Raw genomic sequence first — 15,459 nt, 5'->3', positions numbered from 1 at the left:
GCAACAGGATGCTTACATAGAGTGAAAACTCTGGAAATGAGTGGAAGGCACTAGGAGACTTAGCACTTCCTCAAGATGATGAAAATAGATGTCTGAGGCAACCTTATCTAGATCTCAAGGATAGAGGAAGCTTCTGCTGGTATCCAAGATACTACGGTTCCATGTTATTTCTTGAACAGTCAGCATCCTGAGTGAGGAACCAAAGTGTGTTTACTCATATGGTAGTGGAAGGCATTCATTAAAAGTTAACTGTCGAACAGTCATCCCAATTAGACTGTCAGCATTTTGCCGGATGTCACATATCATCTAAATTTTCTGTAGTGCCTTGAGCATGTGCTAGAAACTTACAAAGCATTAATTTAAAAAGCTTAGATTCTGATAGACTGACAATCAGCTTCGAGGCTGGTGAAGATCATCTACTAAGGTATGTAAATTAACCTTTGTTCCAGGGAAAATGAAATCATAAACCAATAAACTGGTCATGTAACAGAAGGGTGCCACTCACTCTTATTGATAAACATGTTGGGCAGTAGCAAGATTCAGGCCCTGGGCTGTCCATCTACTATGTCATTTAAAGTACAGACTAATGCTAAGTGTAGGAAGCCTTGTTCCACAGTTGTGTGAGTGATTTCCAAGTTCTCTACCTGAGGGTGTGTGTGTGTGCGTTCTCTAATTTACGTCTTGGTCATATGTGTATATTATCTTTCCCCAATAATGTATAAGCTTCTTAAATACAGAAGCCGAGTTTTCCATTTCTTTAATATTTTCTCTCTGGTGTATTTTCTTGTGATTACTAATATTTTAATAAATAATTGAAGTTTAATCTTATTCTATATGAATTAGAAGAACAAGGGAAAGAGTTTAACTAATTTTTAAATATTCTTAAATATTCTAAATTTTTAACTACATTATACTAGAAAATAATGAATTGAGGAATCTCAATATTAGATCCCTCATTAAGAGCATATTTAAATATGCCTTTGTCTTATATTTAAGATAATGAATCATCTGTATTACTATCATTACTGTCATCATACAGGAGTAATATATTTAGTGACTATTAGACATCTCAATTTAGGAAAAACATTTTGAAGAAAAAAACCACTGAGATTAAATAATTTATTATCATTGCTAAGATGAACACATATACTTGATACTCCATTTTATGCAGAACTTTAAAAAAATAGTTTTAATACAGTATCAAAATTTACACAAGTATTTTGTCAAAAGACCAGTGTTCCTTGTATTAGCTTCTGCAGGCTCTACTGCAGGCAGAGAAACTTGTTTTAAATGTCTTCAGGGTGTAGGAATACAACAATTTAAAGATGAAAGCTTTTCAAGAGAAGGTGTAAATATAGCAATTTTCTTTTATAGAGTAATAATATTCTTAAAATATATAACATTTTAAAAGAAAAGCTTAAATGGTAACCCAATTACAATAATTAGAGAATTCTATAGCAAATTAATTCATAAATATTTTCTGAGACCAGAGGGCTGCTTTTTCATCACAATAACATTCAAAAAAGTGTAACAATTCCTTCACCAATGACAATTAATACATGTGTAATGAGCCTGTTTAAAAACAAGAGCAACAACAGAATATCTGCTATGAATCAAATCTGAGTAATTTAGAAGAAAACTGGGAATTGTTGCATTCCTACTTTTATAATCTTAAACTACAATATAAAGTTAGCATTTGTTCACAGGCCTCTTGCACATTCATACAAGAAACTATCGTTGCATTTGGATAAACACAAAATACCTATCATAGCATTTCCAACACACACAGTCTATTTTATATATATATATATATATATAATATATATATATACACCAAAAATAAGGAAAACTAAGCAAAGCTAGCACACCTCCTTTTCAAACCTCAAGCAATCTGAACAAGAGCTTTTAGCTTCAATAATGAAGGACATGCGTCAGTTTCATAAAATGTTAGATAACTGCTGTAGGCTAAGAAAGCGTTTTTCATAAATGCAGTGCAATATTTTAAAGTTTACAGAAAGTTTATTAAGTATAACAGCATGTCTAGAAATTAAATTGTAGAAATTGACATCTCACAGCTGGAAACACTTAGAAAAATTGTTTGCTTGTTCTTTAATTGAAACTGTTAATATTAACATTAATGAATACACTGAAGATGGAGGTTGATATGTTCCCAAGATGTGTCTTCATGAACAATACATTAAGATGAAAAGAAAAGATATATTTACTTTGATCAATTAAAATAAATGGTACTTGCTGATAAGCACTTGACAAAGTCTTGCTACCCTCCTATCTGGTAAGGAAAATTTATGTGGTATTTTTAGCACCTCAAAAGTCAAAACGAAATCCCAGAAACCTAATCTTATCTTGTGTTCAAATCAATTATGCATCAGGAACTAGTATTTTATTAACTAAAATAGGTGACCAACTCTCCAACTTGGGAAGCTGGAAACCACCTCTTATCTTGAACAATATGGTAGAACACTCCCACCATTATATGCAATGATTCAATTCTATCAAAACCACAGAGGCTCTACTGGACTCTTCCAATCATGCAGGTTTCCCAATTACAATCTTCGATCTGAAGAGTCAAAAACTTTTAGTTCTAATGAAAATATTGGTACCAAAATGGTGATTTTCAAAGCTACCTTGTTTGAGATGGACTGTTGTGAACATTGAAGTGAGAGACAAAATACAACTTCAGTTATACTAAAGATTTTAGAGGGAAAATATGTGCCATGTACAATCACTCCATGTTATTCCATGAGTCCAGGTTTGTGGAAATCCACTCTTTTCTTCTGTCTCTCTGGCAGTGGTGATGTCATGTTTGAAAGAGAGTCCTTCTCACATGGGTCCTTTGTACTGGTTTCCAGACAAATGCTGCCTAATTCCAGGACACGAACCTGCAGCATCTCCAAGTTTCCTCCATACAACCTTAAGAAAAGAAGAAAAAAAAGTAAGCATCTTAATTGCCCTCTTCCACAAAGACATGTGTATGTTTTTTTCTAAGCGGGAATCTATGAGAGGGACAAAAAGGAATATAAGACAAGAGACAAAATATTCACATATTTTGTCAAACACAAACACAAAATGAAATGTGATGCAAGTTCCTAAATCACAAGAACTGCTCAACAGATGGGACTACTACGCTTTGTTAGCAACCAGGGTCAGAATTAAAGAATGATGGGCCAGCTTACACGAGCTGTGAGGGTGGTCCTCAACTCTAGCTGCACACTGCTCACTGGGAGTTACTCTCAAACAGGTATGGTCATCTATTTCTTTTGTAAAATCTTTCAACATGATTCTAATATCTAGCCAGAATTAAGAACACATGAGCAAAATCATCCTGGTTCCTATATTATACCTCTAAAATAAGGGATACCTAGATGTTAAATAGCTAAGAACAAACGCTCCTTCATTGTCCATAGTGGTTTAAAGTCCTGAGGTGGTAGCCTTAAGGGTCAGTGGTAGAGTTCCCTGGTTTCCCCTGCAAAATGGGGGCCTCAGTTATCATAAATCTTATCTACCCAATATGGAATCTCAGATGACCACAACAGAAAGCATACAGACGCAGGGAAAAGATAAGAATAAATTCAAGAGTCACTAAAATAGATACAATATGCTAAAAATTGGGCCATTTTAAAGGGACAGTAGCAAAAGGTGAGATTAATAATAAGTAATTGTTACTGAATTCAACAACGACGTACCAATATACTAACATTAATTAGGAAACACACACAGTAAGTCATAACCCTCTTAGAGTGTTTCACTATTAGGATTATGCTCAGATTGATTAATTCCACAAAAATTTACATTGCTCGAACATGAATACAAACCCGTTGGCTCATTAATTATTTATAGATTGTGTTTCTCTGTTTTCTCTTTTAAAAAGAGCAGATATAGGGCCTCCCTGGTGGCGCAGTGGTTAAGAGTCCGCCTGCCGATGCAGGGGATACGGGTTCGTGCCCCGGTCTGGGAGGATCCCATATGCTGCGGAGCGGCTGGGCCCGTGAGCCATGGCCGCTGGGCCTGCGCATCCGGAGCCTGTGCTCCGCAACGGGAGAGGCCACAACAGTGAGAGGCCCGCATATCGCAAAAAAAAAAAAAAAAAGAGCAGATATTCCAGGGAAGCCAAGTACTATTCAGAGTACTACATAAGAATATATAGGGTTCTATCTACCTTCATTTTGAAGCCCATGTAACTATTAGTCTCTCTGGTTTAGCAGGCACAACTCTGTGGTGGAGATATTCTGTCATATTTGAAGGGAATTGTAGTTATGGTCCTTAACTATTTGGAAAGGAATGATATAGCAATGGATGGCTCAAATTGTACCCAAGGGAGCTAGGAAAGTGTCATTTCTCAGTACACTGACTGAAGAGGCACAAATTCTGAATCAGGAAGCCAAGGGATGCTCTATGGACTTTGCCTTTCTAGCCCTTAAATGGTATACACATCTACCCAGAATGCTTTGATGTCTTGGTTAGAAGCAGAGGATAGAGCCAAACGATCAGGGACGTAAGGCAGTAGATGATTACAACTCAAAAGCGCAACCCCTCTTCAAGTATTCAAACGTAGAATGCAATGAGCCTTAACCCTGAAATTACTATGTGGTGAAAGGAAACTCAGAGAAGGCAGAACTCTGAAATAAGCCAAGGATACAGAATATTAAGGCGGACACAGAGTAGTGACTCATTAACTGAAAGCAGAACAGGTGGGTATCTGAGATGATCAGTCAAGTATTTCAGCTGTTCTCAGGGAATTGACAAGATGGGATAGGAAATGAAAACCTAAAATAAAAAAACCTAAAATAAAACCATTACTACAAGATAGATTTACTATTTCTTAGAGGGCAGTGTATGTTTGGGGTATAGCTTGGGAAGAGAATAAAAGCACTTGGTGCTGTGAAGAAGAGTCTTTCCATTGTATAGATGTTAACACCTTATCTCCAGAAAGAATACCAGAGACTGAGATAAAACAAGTTCTTTCTGAGTCTTTTAACAGCTATCACATTATGAGAAAGCTTTACGTTTCTGTGACGTTACTGTAAAAGCACATAGTTCCTCTAACAGGTTTCATAATCTTACGTAAGTTATTTCTTAGAAACTATGAAACTGTCTCACAATCTGTATTTTTCTTTAATCTCCAATATTTGCTATGTGTTTTTGATATTGATATAACTTACCATGGTGACACAAATATTTTAAATCAACACTTTTTTCTCTTAGCTTTTAATAGTTTCCAAATATAAGAGTGCTAATAATCAGATTTGAACTACATTTTTTCCCCAAATTTCGGTGATCAAAGACAAAAGCAGACAGTTAGAAAAGATGACCTAGAAAACTTCTGAAGGTAAATGAAGAGGACAATGAAGGATTTTTGGAAATATAGGCGAACAAAAATCAATGCAAAACTAATCAAGATCCAGTTCATTAGTTGGTCACTTCTATGACTCAGAAATGACTTTTCTAATATCTAAAAATCTTTCCTCAAAAACAGTCCTTCTGTTTCTTTACAGAAATTCTGCCATTAAGCACAATGGAGATGGTCTCCTCTGCAAGCTATTGGGTTGGCCAAAAAGTTTGTTCTGTTTTTTTCTGATGGATGTTACAGAAAAACCCAAACGAAATTTTTGGGCAGCCCAATACGTTGATTTTCATTCTTGAGGAAAGAAAATGGCAGTGCCTAGATTAACTACACTTGGGAAAGTGGAAAGGGCTGGTCCTCAGAGAAAATCTGGGTATACGTCTGACTTCACTGTTCATTAGAGAACAATTTGGGCAAGTAACTTAGTTTCAGAATCTTAGTTTCTTCAAATATAAAATGCAAGTATGGGGTTCTTACCTAGGAGTTCCTAACCCAACTGCCCATGATCTGGGGTGAGACCCAGACTTCTGAATTATGAAGGAGCCTCATATGACTCTGAGAACCACTGGAGGTGTGACCTTCTATGGTCCCTTCTAGTTTTACAATTCCTAATGTCTGAACTTTAAAATTTATCTGAGGGAAATGTTCAAATTGAAAACCTTAAGGACAGGCAAAAAGCTACAGAAGATGAACAGTGATGCATTTAGGAAATTATGACATCTAGAAGCAATGACCTTTTGAAAGCAGACAAAAACAGATATGTAGGAAAGAAAAACGGCCACAACACAAGCAAGCAGGAGCCTATATGTGCTGGGGCAAGAGTGTTAAAATGCCCATGGGACTTAATTTAACATTTACTGGATTCCAGGAACACCTTAGGGAGGTACATAAATGAGATATCTGGTCCTAATAGCCTAAAGCTGAAGGGTATTTCCAAGCAATTTTGATACCCTAATGAACAAAGACTACAGGGATAAAAATACAGTATAAAGCCAATTCCAATCAGTGCTTAAAATAATCGGCCGTGAATTTTTGCTTTTAACAAATGTCTTCCCCAATCATATTCTACTTAGCTTTTTAACAAGCTTCACAAATTATATTCTTGATCAAATGATATATCCAAGCATATTACTAAACTAAAATTCAGTTAATCAAATCTAAATGACAATAATGATTACATAGGCTGTGCACTGTGAAAATAGCATGTCTTTTTTTTTTTAAACTGTTTTTCTATGACTTCATAAGGTAGATTTCTGTGTAGCTAACTATCTCTTAAGTTCATATCTATCTACCTCTTACTATTTTGAGCTTGCATCAACCACTGAGAGGTAAAGATACTGCTTGGCATGACAGGAGCACACATATCATATGCAGAAGAACTAAGCAAATATTACCTATTAAGATGGTGATTTTTTTTTCCCCAAGTATAGTTACAAATAATCTAAAGAAGGCTGTGTTTTTTTTGTTTATCACAGGTTTTTAAACACAGGTTTTTAAACATAATTAAGGAAAATTATGAAATGGAAACTGAGTTATTTTATCAAAACTAGTAACATTTTAGAAAATTTGTTCAAAAACTTCCACACTTCATTCTGGAACACAGAATTGGCTGATTCTTGCTTACCTGAATATTTTACAACATGATTACTGTGTTAATAAAACTGCAATAAAATTTACTAAAGAAAATCAAGGGAAGGTTGGTTTTACTTTCACATAAAAATATAAGGGCATTTGTCCAGCATTTTAAAAAGAAGGTATTCATGAAGCAGTAACTAAGCTATGATGAGGTTTTCAACACAGAATACACAATAAAGCACATTAAACTTACATTGCACATTTCTCTGACTATAGCTTTTTCTGTCTCACTAAGGTCATGTTCATACTCTTTACCCTGTTGACGATCTATAGTTTCCTGAACATCCAAGACCTGGATTTGTTGAAAAAGAAAAGCAAATTTCACATGGGAAAAAAACTTGTTAGTTATGAATAAAAATCATCAAGGAGCTCCACTTTGTAAAAACCTTTAGTTTTCTCCATGTCTGCATATCAGAGTGGATTAGCATATGGCAAAATCTTTTAAAAGAGTTGATCTGAAAGCTGTCTGAATCCTACTTGATTTTCAAATGGCCATTAAGAGCAATCTATTGTATCACTAATAGTCAATTGAATTCATTAATGATTAGATGCATTTAGTTACTTTGGTCATTAAGATAAACTTGACTGTCAACCATTTGGAGACAGTCAATAATTCTTGCCCCATTGTAAAGACTGTCATGTAATTAATTATATTGCTCAACAGTCCAGATGATATGTAGACACGGCCTAAAGAAAAAAATGACTAAAAAAGATAATAGTCACAGCTGAAACTGGTCAAAACCTGGAATATGTAGCATAAGAACTTTTTGTTAACATTAACACCAGTGACCTCACAGTTCTTGCCTGGACGTGTTTCCGGTGCCTAGGAAAGGACTATGGTCACAGCTCTTTGACAGAAGCAAAGAGAGGCAATGGCTCCCCAGTTGTGAAAATATTTGAGCAACACTAAATATTTTTCATTTTTTCATCTGGGAATGAGATGCTTTTAAACAATTTTAGGTTCTACTTCTCTAAATTATCGCTAAATGGATTGAGAATAAAATTCTGTTCAAAATGTCTTTAAAATTTTCATGTCAATACTTTAGTAAAAAAGAGGGCAAAACTTTCGCTTTGAGTGCTGTTTATTTTTCTCTACATCAGCTTATAAATCAAATCATTGATGTAGCATAAAAAAACACTTTTTCTAAAAGCTCCTGTAGAATCCACTGAACTGTACTGAACTGTGTAATCCACTGAACTGTTACTGAACTGTAACATTGCTAAACTCCCTGGTTCTGCTGTTGTCATAGTCAGTGCTGATAGCCACACCTAAAGATGTCACCTGAGAATTTGCACCAATGAACAGGTGGACCAAAATAAATAACTTAGGCCCTAAGTGGGACCTTCATGTCGAGTTCATGGATACTGAGACTACAACGATATTTACCCAAGTTCAAATCTGTAATAAATAATCTCACAAACTACTTTCTCATTAACTCAAAGCTTCTGGCCATTATTACTATGTAGGTACTACTTCTTTAAAGAAGGATATGACAGTGGTAAATGAAAGCCTCACCCTGGTACTCAATTCATATTAGAGTCAGTTCACATTTTTTTTATACTTAGAGGAAATCACTGACGATGCTCAGTGGATATTCACAGCAAACTTAAAGAACTCCTGGAACAAGCTCATTTGCCTACAAATTCGATTTATAATGTACCTCAGAGAAGTGTACTTAAATTCAGTTAATTTCTACTAAATGAAGTGAAGCTCTAGCTAATAGTTAGGAATTTTTAAGCAAGAAAAATGTGGTGGTATCACAAGTGGGCTAACTCCTCACACTGACTTACAACAACGCTTTCCCCACAGCTATGACCATGGAGTTTATTAAAGCCTAGACATTTTAAAAAACTTATCAGAAGAAAAGGAGCCATTGTCTTGACTATTCCTTTCAGAACAGAACAATCTTATGATATAAATCAGCTCTACAGTGGTAGCTTTTAAAAACAAAACATGTTGAGTGGCTACATTTCTTTTTTTACACTGAGATGTTCTGAAGATGCATTTCCCAGAGGTTATGTTTGCACATATTTCTGTTTCAACTCATGGAAGCGAATGTATTCTATATTCAAGAGCTTCCAGTTACCCAATCAAGATGCTTCAGTTGCTTGGCATTACCCATCGGCCAAGTGAGGACACTTAACGTGTTCTGATTATAACATAGTATCTTCCTCTCGAGATAAAATTTTAGGTGAAAATTAGAGAATGAATTCAGAGAAAATTGAACAGCTCTTCCTTGCCCTCCCCTTCCTTTTAGGCCATCCTAACACAGCTGCCTCGAGAAATTTGGGAATGATGGCAATGTGACCCACTGCACTGATCTGATTCCAATGGCACTTGCCATTGAATAAGGCAACAGGCTAAACAGGTTTCAAACAGTTTGGAAAGCAGGGCAGCGTGTTGCCTTTGGAGTATGTGCAGATACTAATACTACAGGATTGAAGCCACTCCTTCGTTTTCCCATTTCGGAAATGCTTTTCAGATCGCTAGTGCCTGATTTACGCTAAAGTAACAGCTTCCTTAGCATGCTGTTTGTACTAAACAGTATCCAAATGCTGTCGCAGAGAGCAAGCCAGTTGATAAACCAGCAGCCCAGACACAGGGCAGTGCCCAATCAGTATGTGCTTGAGAGAAGCAAACTCATTTCATCTAAGTTACAGCAAAATATAACAAGGGAGCTAAACCGACTGCTAAAACAATCATCCTCAAGTCAAGTAAATATTCTGAAGTTCTCATCTACTTCTTTGCTTTCTGCATGCCAAGGAAAGTGTGGTCTCCTTCACAAGAGTGCATCATCAGGCTGTTGATAAATCATTCTGACACCAAAACAATTTTAGAAAAGTCGTTGAAACCCATGTGGCAAAAGCAGGACTGAAGCACTCTACTTACTTTATGGCTCAGAAAGGTTTGACCAAGGCTACATGTTAGGAATTATAGATAATTTGGAGGACAGTGTTTTATACTTTGGAACTGATGAAACTTCAAGGAACTGTCTCAGTTTTTAAGATGATTTTTATTGCCTGCCATTTCTTCTCAGAGAGGTAAATATTTATGCTGCTTATTTTTAATTTTACTTATTGGAAAGCTCATTACTGGTAAAGAAAAATAAATGATAAATTTCAGCCAAATCTTTTTTTAAGTCATTGCTGAAGCTGAAGTATAAGCAAAAAATAAAATATCTTCATGAATAAGACCATATATCTGTTTTCTAATACTCTATAAAGAAGCATTAAAGCATTAACTAGAGTTTGAAGACTTAATTTCTATTTAATGGTGAACAGAATAGGTTTTCGGTTATTTGAAAACTTTCAGTAAGTTGCAAAACGTACTTCAGTTGCAAAAAGAAAAATATGGTATCTTTACTTATTTTGGCCAACTATTAACTTCCTATATTTGAAGACATCCATGCTACAAACATTGCACAGAAAGTACCTGTAACAGTATTTTACACATATGGATATACATGCACATCAGACTTCAATTTCGATGCAGATAGGTATGAATCACATTACTCAAAACAAAATGATAAAACTAGAGATTCAATTCAACCATAAGTATTCAAACCCACTATTAGTTTAAAAAATTAAAACCATACTTTAAAACTTAAGATAAAAAAAAAGTTACACCATAAGGGCTCAAAAAATAAAGTATCTATGGTTAAAACAAGACCGTGAGGATTACCAGACTATAGCGAACAAGCCACAACACAACTGAAGTACTGGATAAATGGCTGTACACAGTTGGTTACCTTAAGAGAGTGTACCACGGGTTCAGGCTGCTGAGAAGGTGTGGTATGTCCACTGAAGCTAGCTGGAGAGTTGGGTGAACTGTTACTCCCATCAGCCCCTGATGACAACCTAAAAGAACCCTTAGTAGAAAATCAACAACTTTGTTATTAAAACAAAGGTCGTTTATAACTGCAGAGATGTCATTCAATATTCAATTTCACTGCCAAACAAGAATTAGCCATTTTGTTAATTTTTTCTAGCCTGTCCAAAGATGCTATCAACCTGTTAATTGGAAGACACTTGCTGCTTGACCAGCAGAAAAAAAAAAAAAAAGTAACCAAGAGCCATCTCTATGCATTTCCAGATGTCACTTCTGATTTACCGAAGAGAGCAGTGCCCCCTAAGGAATGCCCATTAAGAACATTTCAAGAATGATTTTTGAAACTTAAAGATACTGAAGAGTAGGGAATTTGTGAGTTACTCCACAGCTGAGTTAAAACATGCTCACTCAGCAAGACAAATGCCATATTCCATATGTCTCAGAAAATGCAGACACATCATCATTTCTCAAATGCATATTGCTGCATTCAAGAAATGATGTCCCTTATAAAACTCTTCTTTGAGGGAAAGACCTATGGTGGAACATTTCCCAAAAAGATTGAACCATATTCAACACTTTCTTCAAGAATTCTCTTATTTTATGAACTTTTAAAAACTGAAAAACAAAACAGGTCACAAATTATATATTTTTAGTTTAGTGACTCTTCAGCTGAACTGCTGAGAAGTCAGAACCTGGGCATTATTAATTTGACCTGTGAGAGTCACAATCACCCATACAGGAACCGGGAAAAAGTAAAAAATGTCACTTTTTCTAGGGGTTCCTTGGGAAAAACACTAATGGATCAGGAAAGAAAAAGAACAGCAGTGATCTATCCTCCTAGCAAAAACAGTCTAATGGGAATTGCCCAAACCTGTTTTTGGGGCCCGAGAGAGTTTAATTTCTGTCCATCAACAAATCTACAGATTTTTTTTCATAATAGATTAATAACTATTCCCTTTAACTTGATCCTATGAATCTAACTCCCCAAGAAGGAGCCACGGAAGGTGCATCATGTGTGAAATCATGAAAGGAAGAAACAACAGTGATCTGGGACGTTAATTTTCCAGCACCTACAGGAGAGCTTCTACGTTGTGCATTTTGGGGACGGGAGGGAGAAGCTGAGCACAGGTTGTAGGTACGGGTTTTACACAACAACACTATTCGTAGAGAAATTAACTCTTCCCGTTGAGTCTTACAAAGGTGATTATTTATATGCGACTTGGAAAATCTCTCTTCCCTTATCACTGTCCTTTCTTCCTATGTCCTTGAAGGCTATCCTTGCCACCTCACAAGCCAACTGAGGCCATGTTCTTTTCCTAATGCAATCAGGTCAAGTCCTGCCCCCGCCCTCACTAGCCAACAGGGAGAGGAAGCCATGGAATCTGACATTTAGGTGACCTCTCCAGCTTCTGTCTGCCGTTGCAACTAATGATGAAATTAACATCAGGTGATGAACAGAACATACAATTATTATAGCCCCAACCCCCTCTGGGAAAAAATGTTTTTAATATTTGTTTTGCTGTATTTGTAATTCGGATCAAATCAGACATAATAGTACCCAAAACAAATAATAGAAAGGAAACCATTTGAAGTTTAAAGATGGTTAATAATAGGCACACACTCCCCCCACCAAATTTGGGCATCCTCTTCCTTTGTAGAGATCAAATATTTCCAAAGCGAAGGAGTTGTAAAGGAAGCTCTTCTTCCCTGAAAAGCTCTGATCCTCTACTAGTCTCTTTCCTACTGGTATCACCCTTATGAACTCTTTGGAAAAGGCTTCTGAGATTATACAGAGTTCACATCAACCCTCTCATTTAGACTCCACCACTGCCGTGCTGTTTCCTCTGACTGGTAATCTAACTTGGCGGGCAACAATCCTTCCCCCTCTGGGATACACTCCCTTCCAGTTCTTCCTTTCAAATCCTTTTCTGCCCAGCCCTTCTGTTTCAAAGGTTCCCTCCCCAGACCTGGCAAAATGGTAGGCATGTCAAATTCTAGCTTGCTATTCCTTGGGCACGGGACCTCTATCTTTCAGGGTATTTTGGTTTAAGAGAATTTCTGAAATCAATGATAAGTAGCTTCCCTAAATCAAATCCTCTGGGCAATTAAGCATTGTTTAAACTTGAGAGTCCTGTCTGTTCAGAAAAACATACTCTTTTATTAAAGAAGTTTCATCATCATCATCATCATCATGAAGGCTACAATAGAAACTACCCAGTGGAGAAAAACTTATTCAGGGATTAAAGTTCTACCTCAAACTTGCTTTGTGAGCCATGGACTGGTAATCACTAGAAAGGTCAAGGTTTATATTGTATGTAGTTTTTGTGAAGCCGCAAAGGTTACTGAATGCTGGTTAAGTTGTACACTAACAGGTGCTAAAGAGTTTTCTAGATTATAACAGAAACAAGCACCTCATTCTATCACATCTTATTTAGTTACTATGAAATAAAAGGTTAGATTTCTATGTGCTTATTAGTAGAATCAGACCAATACCTGGAGTTTGGGCTCCATCAATACATATTCTCCATCGAATAATACATTTTTCACAGAAGTATTTTTAAAAATATGCTACTGGGTGAAATACTAGCCCAATAAGTAATTTTAAACAGTCCCTTGGAGTTTATTTCAATAAGATTTAGCCTGTTTATTTAAATGGTATCTTGGTTGGCTCAGGAGACAGGGAATTTAAAAAGAAAAAAATCTTACTAAAATTAGAAATGTGACTCCCAGCTTCGGGGTTGCTTATTTTCAGGCTACACATGATCACACAGTGCACGCACCACCTCTTGGGTCAGCAGTCAATTTGAAAGGGCAAGGAATAATTTTCTGGGCTGGTCGTGAGATATCTGATGGTGTCTAACAATTCATTTCCATGGCCACTGACCTTTAAACTCCTTTTCAAAAAAGGTGCAGGTACTTTCCTCCTCCTCCAGTGTTTGGGGTTATTCAACTTTCACTCCCAGGTTCAGGGAAAAAAAAAAAACACTGAAGGCGACTGTTTAGGAGGTGAAATAGACTCTCCTCCCGCCTTCCCTCCCTGATTTGGACACACAATGACTTTCTTTCATGTGTACAGACTTATTCTCTCCCCCCGCCAGTATGACTTTTCCTCTAGCAACAGAAACCGTCTGGTTATACACAAGCAAATCAGCAGCTGACTCATCTTCACTCACCGGGAGAGTGGGCAGGCATCGTCCTATTCCTCGGCACCCTTGCCACCACTGCAAGACCCGCCGGGCTCTGGGCCCCCAGCCTTTCTCCATATTTGAGCTGTTTCTAGTTGGAGGTTGCCTTCTATTCTGGGTAGCCTTATATTTGGAACAATATAGTACAATCACTCAGAAAAATACTGTTTCCCAAGTCTCAAGAAAGCAGATAGAATAAGAAGCTTAATGAAATGAACCACAATGACCACAATGGCAAGCTGTAACATGCACCTCTAACTAGGGAAAAAATTAAAATAAAAACTCACTGAAGTCCTGTGTATGAGAGCTAATACTGATTTTTTTTTTTTAAGTTTTGGGCAAAGGTATAACTAATTCTCAAGCTATCAAAAAGAGACAGATGATAATGCCAAAATTCCAGAAAAAAAGAAAAAGGAAGCTATTTATACAACTTAATTTTGTTGGTTTTGTGAGAAACAGAATTAACATAAATCTTACAAGTATTTAAAACTGCAACTTAGAAATTATTTAAATGCAATTGGGAGCACTCTGACCTTATGTTAAGAAACACAAGTTGGGTAGATATATTCAATACTCAGAAAAACTGACACTGCATCAAATTCTCAGCAAAATTTCTGCACACTGAAGAGTATATAATGAACCAAGAGATCACCGTTGCATTAAAGTTACTATTTTAAATGGGACATATACACAATTATCAACATTTCTATTAATTGGTTAATTCCAAAATTTCTGTACTGGTTGGAACTAGAGACATCACAACTGACATAAAAAGAAAATACAAAAATTTTTTTCCCCTGAATTTCAGGTTTTTTCCATGACCAAACTGCATAATTTTATTAAAATGATCAGAAGCAAAATGAACTAATTTGAACATAATTTCCTTTCCCTGCCAACTTTCACTAAGACCTGTATCTAAGAATGCTATATCCTAAGGAATAAGAAACAATTTTTAAAATATAGAAAATTTGCAAATATAGTCCAAAAATTCCAGTGTCCAAATGTTTAAGTTAATTTTAGGAGACTGAAAATGAGAATATAATTTTTTAGTTTTCATTAATCTATTATCCTAGAAGTATGTGCTTTACTGTGAATAGCACTGGTCTAATTTTGACTTTTCTCTAACTTTTGGAGGCTGAACCATAAAGGAAATGTACCATGGTCTTAAGCGAAGTAAAAAAGGGGAGCAATCTTGACCAGCAGTTGGTACTCACAAAACTTTCCTGAATCTACAAAATCAATACCAGTTACCTATTAAATAAGTAAGTCACACATAATTCTCACATATAACAGAGAAAATTATAGATTTACACTTGGACCATAATGATCATTTCACCAAAGCAACACTGACTTAAACTTTGTTCTTTTAGTAATCATTTCATAAGTCAGTGTCTAATTTATTTCCACCATCAAAAGAGTTATATCCAGGGCTTCCCTGGTGGCACAGT

General features: G+C 36.1%; 1 protein-coding gene across 6 annotated transcripts in view; it reads right to left on the bottom strand.

Moving 5' to 3' along the window:
• Positions 1-1,308: 1,308 nt before the first annotated feature.
• Positions 1,309-15,459, bottom strand: part of CCDC85A (coiled-coil domain containing 85A) — a 195,801-nt gene continuing 181,650 nt past the window's right edge. For 2 of the 6 annotated variants that reach the window (XM_060117435.1, XM_060117436.1), the window contains one exon: positions 1,309-2,931. In XM_060117435.1, coding sequence (XP_059973418.1) covers positions 2,842-2,931 — 90 coding nt within the window. In that variant the 3' untranslated portion in view covers positions 1,309-2,841. Of the gene's footprint in view, positions 2,932-7,190; positions 7,290-10,746; positions 10,867-13,999; positions 14,135-15,459 lie in introns of all 6 variants that reach the window. The other 4 variants (XM_060117437.1, XM_060117433.1, XM_060117438.1 and 1 more) reach the window with 4 other exon arrangements.

This window comes from Mesoplodon densirostris, chromosome 14 (assembly GCF_025265405.1).
Source record: "Mesoplodon densirostris isolate mMesDen1 chromosome 14, mMesDen1 primary haplotype, whole genome shotgun sequence".
Classification (NCBI taxonomy): domain Eukaryota; kingdom Metazoa; phylum Chordata; class Mammalia; order Artiodactyla; family Ziphiidae; genus Mesoplodon; species Mesoplodon densirostris.
This window is presented reverse-complemented; position numbering and strand designations above follow the sequence as displayed.